This window comes from Pelecanus crispus, chromosome 5, assembly GCF_030463565.1.
Source record: "Pelecanus crispus isolate bPelCri1 chromosome 5, bPelCri1.pri, whole genome shotgun sequence".
Lineage (NCBI taxonomy): Eukaryota > Metazoa > Chordata > Aves > Pelecaniformes > Pelecanidae > Pelecanus > Pelecanus crispus.
Window position 1 is genome coordinate 54,087,803 of NC_134647.1, and position 8,486 is coordinate 54,096,288.

General features: G+C 43.2%; 1 protein-coding gene across 2 annotated transcripts; it reads left to right on the plus strand.

The window, feature by feature from the left end:
* The first annotated feature begins 2,185 nt into the window (after positions 1-2,185).
* On the plus strand, positions 2,186-5,724 carry CENPL (centromere protein L). Of its 2 annotated transcripts, none has more exons than XM_075710577.1 (4): positions 2,186-2,337; positions 2,651-2,897; positions 3,631-4,173; positions 5,575-5,724. In XM_075710577.1, the coding sequence occupies exons 1-4, from the start codon at positions 2,186-2,188 to the stop codon at positions 5,644-5,646; spliced, it is 1,014 nt and encodes a 337-aa protein (XP_075566692.1). In that variant the 3' UTR covers positions 5,647-5,724. The 2 variants fall into 2 exon arrangements, with proteins under 2 accessions (XP_075566692.1, XP_075566693.1); XM_075710578.1 differs by having other exon boundaries at positions 2,186-2,323; positions 2,646-2,897.
* Positions 5,725-8,486: the final 2,762 nt, after the last annotated feature.

Here is an 8,486-nt window from a genome sequence, read left to right on the forward strand (position 1 = left end):
CTGTATGCAGACATGCTTTTCACCCTACATTTACAAGATGTACAACTCCATTAGGAGTGATTATATCATGCCACCTATAGCAAACTGTTGGAATTGAATATTTCATCCTCTGCTTACTACCTTTTCTTAATATTTCAGTTTTAAGCAAAGCTTCCATACTTCAAAATTGCATCACTAGATGCTGTAGTTGAAAAGACAAGCATCATTTGCTTAAAATTTAAGCACACTACATAGAAGAATTATTTGCTCACAGCCATTAGAATTGCTATAAATATGCTATTACTTGTGTTCTCTCCTATACAATGAGGGTAGTATTACTTACCTGCTTTGCAGTGCTGTAATGAGGATCAGCTTTATATAAATGTTAATTGAAGTTTCAAATACTGATCTAGCACAGTTCTCAACTGTTTTACTCACCTCAGAAGTGGCTGCTGCAGGGTATGAAAAGATAACCTGAGGCATAAAAAAGTGAATACAGGCCTAAAGCATACATTAGATCTAGCAAATAAGCATCTCCATTTTCACCTTGGTTTGCATTTACCTTTGATACTGAATCCATCCATACAGGGTGACCTCTTGTCCCACATGAGCAGAACAGAGCTCTCCACAAGTGTTGGTCCGAGTGACGAAGCTATTGAAGTCTTGAATAAAAAGAATAAATTCTTTTGTGGCTTTTACAGACAAGCAAGACGAAACAGTTACAGAGTTCACCCAACACAATTTAGACATCAACAAAGAAATTACTCCATATATCCTCAATACAACTGCTGTAAGACATTAAATTATTCTAACCAGGTTTTTAAGAGGAATTATTTCTATGCCTCAGTCAAACTTTCATACAGAAATCTGAACACAGTCTTGCTGCAAACTGTTGCCCTGCAAGTTTCAGGAGCAAGAGAAAAGAAAGTTGCAGATCAGTGCTGAGGCACACTGACAGTTCCACATTCGAATCTAGAAGACACAGCAGAAAGGGAGCTTGACAAGACTGAAACATACTGACACCCACCATATGGATGTACATTGAACAGCTTCCTGCCTGCAACTACTGGTAAAAGGCCTGAACCACGACTACAGAAAACTTGCTACAGACCCCAGTGTGCCTGGCATCATGACTTAGTTATAACCAAGCACACCATTTACAGAACATGCTAGAGTTTCATATTGCAAGGAGAAGTTTGAAGGATGCTATTACCTAGACATACACAGATATGTATAAATATATGAACTAGTCTCCCTTGCTACCTTCATCACAGCCCAAAGTCTGCAGAGAGCAAAACGATTTGTTTTCATGTTAGGCATTCAGCTACCCCTATTATTTATAGATTGTGTGCTACAGAAAAAAGAGTGGAAAAAAGCAAAGTAAAAGCTCAGAAAAAAAAAAAAGACAAATTGGTTTTCATATACTTTGAATCACAATTCACTATGAGATGCCAAGAGCCAAATAAAAACATGATTTGAAGAAGGCATTTAAAAAAAGGGATCTAGGGAAAATAATTTATCACGAGTGTGCCTTTAGTCTCCTCTTGCAGACTACCCTGTCCCGTGTCCCAGGAAGAAAAAAACCAACCAAAACCCAGAAGAGGCGGCGGCAGGGATAGGACAAACACTTCTTTCTCACCTGGAGCCGCCGGTGCCGGGGCAGGGGCCGCCCGGTGCACAGCCCGCCCGCAGCCCGCCCGGGCCAGCGCTCCGGCCAGCGGGGGCAGCGCCCTGGGCAGCAGCCGCGGCAGGCGGGAAAGGGCCATTTCACAGCCTGCACCTGAATCAGAAACAAGATGGAACCGTCACAAACCCACGAGTCGTTAAAAATAAAGGCAGAAAAGGGAAAGCGCCAGCGCCCGAGCCGCAGCCTCTCGCCCTCAGGGGCAGCCCTGCCGCGGAGCCCTATCTCCCGGAGGGGCCTCGGAGCCCCCGGCCGCAGACAGGCGGGCCACCTCGCGGTAGGGCCCGCTTCCCCCACGCTCATCGGGGAGAGGGCTCCTCACCCTGAGCGGCGGCAGAGCGGCCGGGCCGGAGGAACCCAACCTCACCCCACCCCTTCAACCACTACCGCCTCCGTCCCCCACTTCCGCCCGCCGCAAATATGGCGGCCGGGGCGACGCCCCGCCCAGCGCGCCGCGGGGGCTGACGGGAAGGGGGTTCAAACGGCGCCCGGCGGGGAGCGGCGCTGGAGCTGGTAGCGGTCATGGAGTCGGCGGACGGGGCGGCGCGGACGCTGCCCAGCACCAGGCGGCTGTCGCGGGGGCCGCTGTTCGGGCGGGCGCACGGGCGCTTCGGGCTCAGCCCCAGCAGCTGGCTGCTCCCGCCGGCGCCGCGCTCCCAGGTAGGGCCGGGGTGGTGGTGGTGGGGCCTGCCCGGCCCCCCAGCCAGGCTGCCCCGCTGGCGCCGGCCCTGGTCCCTCGGCCGAGCTCGCTCCCCTCCCCTCCCCTCCGCTCCCCGCGGCCGCGGGGCTCGCCGCTGCCTCCGCGCTGCCGCCTCCTGCGCGGCACCGCCCGCGGCGCCCTTAGGCGGGAAAACCGCCCCCGGTCGGGCGCAGAGCCTGGGCCGTGCGGGGTGGGGGCCCTCTGCAAGCCCTCATGGGGGAAGCGATCCTTGTCTGCTGAGTTTTAATGCTACTTTCTTAACTTTTTTTTTTTTTTTAAAAGGAAAGCGCAGATCCCCAGACAACAGCGTTTCTACTGCGCAAGCAGTGGACCTTATACAGCGTGACTCCTCTGTACAGATTCTCTAACGCTCGGCTGAGGGATTACGCTAGACTGCTCAGTGCTTGTATTGCTGCCGAGAAGCAAAAAGGATTGGCGGTGGAAGTAGGGGTTGAGCTGGACATCAAAGTGGCTGTCTCCAGCCTTCCGGACCTGAAAGGTAGTGACCAAGACCAGGCTGCAATTCTTGTGCAGGTAAGGAGCCTTCCTAGCAGTCTCGATAATTATAATTGAGACTTGCATTTTATAACTTGCTTTTGCTCTGTATCTTAAAAAAAAAAAAATACTAAACCCTAGCTGCATGGAATAATACTGTAGTATCTGTTGAGATTTAATGAAAGTCAGCCCTGTCCATCTTTAACTGGAGCAGAACATCCCATAAGCAATGGATATGTTTGTGATTTTGATTTAACTCTTTGGTAAGATCAGAGTAAGACTATAAGGAACAATCTTTGTCTAACTTTTTAGTTCAGCAGTCAATTTACTGCAAGAACTCAAGAGAGGTTATTTAGCTTCCTGGATAAAGCTGGTATAATCCTACCTCCTGGCCATAGCTCAAGTCTAATTAATATTTCTGAAATACTTTGCCTCAAGTGAAAAATGCTACTGAAATGTCAAGTTCAGTATGGCAATCGTTATAGGATGTACCATGGACTGGCTATTCTTAAGCAGCATAAACTCAGATTTCAGGACTGTTGCTAATGAAGTAAAAAGTGCTCTTCCTGCTGTTTTTGACAGAATTGCCCATATCTTTTAGGGGTGTAATGCATAGACTGAATAACTGAGCTTTACAGAAAAGAATGTTGCATGTGAGGTCCTGAAAAAAATCTCCTACCAAACACTTGAAACTATACAACAGAAACTGTCTTTGGCTAAAAAAAGCCAAACTTGCTTTGTAGCATTCAAATGCTTCTTTTTCCTATCCCAGCTTTCTTCAAGATCACCAGCTTCCCAAAAAAACTCAGAAGAGAAACTGATATGGTCGGGCTGGTTCTGCTGTGTGTTTGGAGATGATCTTTCCGAGAATGTGCCAGAGGACTTCACTTGTTTACCTTTGTTTCTTGCTAATGGGGCAGAGACTTACACATCCATTGTTGGAAGTTGGTTTCAGAAGACTTTTGACTGCTGCTTCCGCCGTTTAGCCATCAGTCCTCTCAATCTCAGTTGGATGGCAGCTATGTGGACTGGATGCAAAGTGGACAAAACTGTATCTGCCATAGAACTTGTTTTCTCTGTCCCCTGTCTGCCCCATCCTCTGGATATTTCATATGCCATTCATCCAGAGGATGCAAAAGCTCTGTGGGACACAATCCAAAAAACTCCAGGAGAGATCACTCAAGAAGAGGTGGATGTTTTTATGGACTGTCTTTACTCTCACTTCCACAGACACTTTAAGATCCACTTGTCAGCTACGAAACTGGTGAAAGTTTCTACAGCAATTGCCTCAGCACACTGTGATGGGATTATAAAGGTGAGGTTTTAAGTAGCATGTTGTCCTAACTAATGCTAGACAAATAAAACAGTTGTACCTGACTAGAAATTCATTACTCTTAAAAATGAAGGTTTCATGTTTCCTATGCATAATTTCCTACAAGAAGTTAGTTAAATCCTCAGCTTTTATTAGTCATAATTAGTTCTGGTGTTGGAGCAGCTATCAATCAGTATTTTACTACTGTATTGCAGCAGAAGCTAGTAAAACCTAGTCTTGGGCTAGAAATATGTGTATTAGCTATGGCATGAACAGGAAAGTTTCTTTGCCCATTGGCCAAAACTTTGGCTTAAAAGATCCCAAACTTAATCAAAAATGTTAAAAAAAAAGTTAATTACTTCTCTACTATTGCAGTTATTAAGATACAGGCATAGAATTAACCCACTACATAAGAAACTGGTGTGTGGGTGAGCTGAGAGACAACAGATGATCTTAAGAGTCAAAACATCTTGCTGGAAACTACTTCACTTGCAACCCTTTTCATAAAGGTGCTGGTCTCCCTATAGAGGTATCTATAATATGATTTAAACCCATAGAGAATAAATCCTTCCTGAAGTTTCTTCAAGCAATACAATATGGTCTTCTGAGTTAAAGAACAGTTTGTGTAAATGCAATTGCTTAAATTTAGTCTGTCTGATGTGCTGACTTCATTGTTTGGGTACAGAGGGAATGTTAGAGGCTACAACTGGGACCCCACTCATGCACCTCTTTCCTGGAGTGTGAGTTCACAAATGAAAGAAAATAAGCTTTGTTGGGAAGCATCTCTAAACAATTTAGGCCTTTGGTAAGAAAACTGCAAACCACTAAATGTTAGTATTACATTGTCTGGTTTTACCTGTAGTAGTTTAGAAATGGCTGAAACAACTTTTTATGTTGCAGGTAAGTAAATACAAGAGATACTCAGCTGAATAGGCTTTCTGAAGAAGGGTTCTCTTCTGCAAAGTGTGTTCTGTAAACTCAGTTATGGCTCTTCCGTAATAGGGATAATGAGTTCAAGTCAGACTTATATTCAGTATGAGAAAATATGGTTATCAAGGAAACCGGCATAGTCACCTTCCTACAGAAGGAGGCAGGTAGCTGAAGGAGCAGAAGTGCTATGATTCTCCCCTTCCAAAAAGCTGGAGTAGGAGCAGGGCATTTCTTAGCTACCCTGCTTCACGTGGGACAGAAGCAGAAGTCAGAAGGCTCTGAAGGGAGCAGCATGTATGCATGTGCATTTTCTCCATATCCAGGGTCAAAACAGTAACAAAGGTACCTTGCAAACACCAGAGAAGCTGACTAATAACATGGCAACATTTGGTAGTTGATTTCCAACCATTTAAGGGTGTGGAAATCTAGCAACTGCAGTTCTTGTTTTGACATGCTTTTTTTTTTTCCTTACAGTTTCTACAAAGCCAATACCTAACTGGAGTGCTGATGCTACTGACAGAACTAGCAATCTCTCAGATACAGTGAGAGTCGTTTCAGCAAATCTTCATACTAAAAAGGCTTACTGTTGGAAGATGTATGCTGAGAAACTGATTGGAAACTCACTCCTGCAGCATCTTCTTTCCTTTCATGCTGGCTGTCCACAGTTTGACTCTTGACTCCATAGCTAGCTGTAATTCAGTGTCATGCACAGCAAAGACAAGCAAACATTTTGCCCTAAAGAATGGCTACAAACTTCTAATAGCTTATTAAGCACCTTTGTTTTATCATAGTCACTCTGTTCAGTTATGTGTAGATACCAGCCAGGGGCTAGGAGATAAACTTTGCAAATTCTTGGATGCAACTTATTGACAGGTGTTTCTCTTGTTTCAAATAGCAAGTTGGTTTTCACTTAACTAGACAGCCTAAGCTATGCAGACCTTAGCCTTAGCAAAACTGTTGACTACTCTTGGGCAAGTCTAAATGCAAAGTCAAGCACACCTGAGAAAGGGGTGCACACTGCAACTGAGGGCAGAAAAATCCAGGTCTCAAGTTCCTCTCTAGTTTGCTAAGGCCAGTTGGTAATGGTCATAAAGTGTTCATCTATGTCCCAGTTGGGCTAAGGCAAACAGCATGAGACTGACAACTGCCTTGTGTGTCCTGCCTGTTGGTCCTCTCAGACAAGTTAATACACAGGAAATTGAGGTCTGTGTATAAGCTAGGTACTTACTATGCTTTGCCTGATGTTGGATGTAATCTTGTAGGCTGGAGAGCTCTTGGGGTTGGAGCTATGGGTCCTAAAACTTTATACTAGATATCTCCTTTCTACAGCAGGTAGGAGTTCAGAGAGCTAGTGCATAGGGCCTGGCTATAGCTTAAATGAGCAAAAATTAAGTAGAGTAAGTATATGCTAAGTGTTATGATTGTTGTATTACAGTACTAAATAAAGAAAATATTTACCATCTTTTGCCAACAGATTGGTCTTGAGCAAAGTGAAAACCACCTGTGCCTGACTAAATATATACTTATTAGGTGCTTATTTCAAACTATAGCTTACCTGACTATACTAGTTGTTACCTATTAAGTAATTGTGAGCAGCAAAATTTAAAGTCTAGTTTCCTATACAAGTCACTTGTAATGGCTTCCCACTTGTGCAGCATCTCTGAGGTCTGATGAGTTTGTGCTGTGACCTTCCCCCTAAGCAGGCATGTTTTCCCTTCTTTGCCCAACCACATAATTTTAGGATTTGTCAGCTGTCGCTAAAACCATTATTCTTCCCAGCAACATTGAGATGAACCAGCCATGCAAACATGTAATTGCCTAATATGACATAATTCCATGCCTAGTTCCTAATCTACTTTTAATAATCTATTTCCAGAATTAGCCAAAGAAACATGCACTTGTTTTTAGTTTTTTGTTTACTAGTTGAAGATGGGTTATTTTTGCTTGTAAAGGTTGCAGTCTGTAAAGAGATAACTCTTACCCTGGTAGAAGCAGCTAAGCAATCTTCTGAAGGTCTTGACAGCTCAGCAGCTATTTAAACTATCACTTCTGGTGCTTTAGTCTCCTTTTATGAAACATCTTAGACAAAGTTTGCTATCTCGATTCAGAGGAACACTGGGTAAAGCAGGAGTAGGAGGTCTGACATAACTGGCACCTGTATTTGATTTGAAAACAGGACTGTTTTAAATCTAATGCTCAGGTCCTTCCAACAAATTTGCATAAATAATCGCTAAAAAACTAAATTCCTTTTAGCCTCTTAACCTCTCCCTTGCCTTAAGAACATAGACTAATAGCATATGAAACTCCACTGAAGTATGTATATGAACTACAGCTTTCAAGAGTGATGCTTTGCTATGTATGTGTGGTATCTACTACAGCCTAGCTGTAAGGTATTGTTGGAATGAAAAGCTACTTTCTTTTTACATGCCTATCTGCAAATTGGGGTATAGCCCTCATTGATAACTGCAGTTAAGTGAACAGAACTAGATTTAGCCAGATAGCACAGATACTTTCTTCCAGAACAAGCTAGTTCTAAATGATGTGCTTCTAAGCAACTGAGAATAACAGCAAGCAGAGTTTTAAGCCAGTTTTTACTTGGACTGGTATCTGAAAAAAACCCCACAGCATCTATGTCCACACAAACTATACAAAAGCATAGTCACTGCTTTCACTCAAAGAACAAACAAAAAACAGCATAGAAGAAATTTATTAAGATAGCACTATTTATACAAGTTACTCATGCTAGAAAAAAGCATAAATGATACATGTAAACATTTGTTTACAGAATACTTGTTTTCCTTGTAAAGGTGCAAATGATCTTCATATGTAAACACAAGAATACCGACCTTTAGGGGAAAGGGGGCTTTTAAAAAAGTTTTAATGACCCATTTATTACTGTAGTGTAATTTTTACTATAGTCAAGCACATTAAAATGCTGAGTTACATGAATCAAACTACAAAGTTAAAGAACTTAAGATGTCAGCACTGTCTTTTTCATCTCAAGAATTTACAGTCCTCTTAAAATCAGATTTGGTAAGGTCCAAAGTTATATCAGGTGCAAAAGGTCATTCTTTCATACTACATAGAAATTACAGTACAAACATATCAGAACCTTTGAGTCTACAGTTCCTCCTTCTTCTCCCCCCACCCCTGGGTGCTTCCACAGTCACTGAAACATGACAGTTACTCACAGTGCCAGCAAACAGTCCCTCCCCTCCAAACTGTTTAATGACCCTCATACCTTTCCCTGTTCTAAACAAACACAGGCAAAGTGTGTAAAAATCACTAAAAGGGGAGGGTACCATCTCATCATGGTCAGTGTTTTACAACAGGAATTCTAAAGACACGGACAAGAGGCAGGAGGGCAGCTACGATGATGCTGGTCT

Excerpts from the sequence above, each read along its gene's own strand:
- CENPL (XM_075710577.1), top strand. The coding sequence starts at position 2,186 with ATGGAGTCGGCGGACGGGGCGGCGCGGACGCTGCCCAGCACCAGGCGG. Across the intron at positions 2,338-2,650 it reads TCCCAGGTAGGGCCGGGGTG|CGCAGATCCCCAGACAACAG; the intron begins GTGGTGGTGGGG and ends TTAAAAGGAAAG. Across the intron at positions 4,174-5,574 it reads ACTGTGATGGGATTATAAAG|TTTCTACAAAGCCAATACCT; the intron begins GTGAGGTTTTAA and ends TTTTCCTTACAG.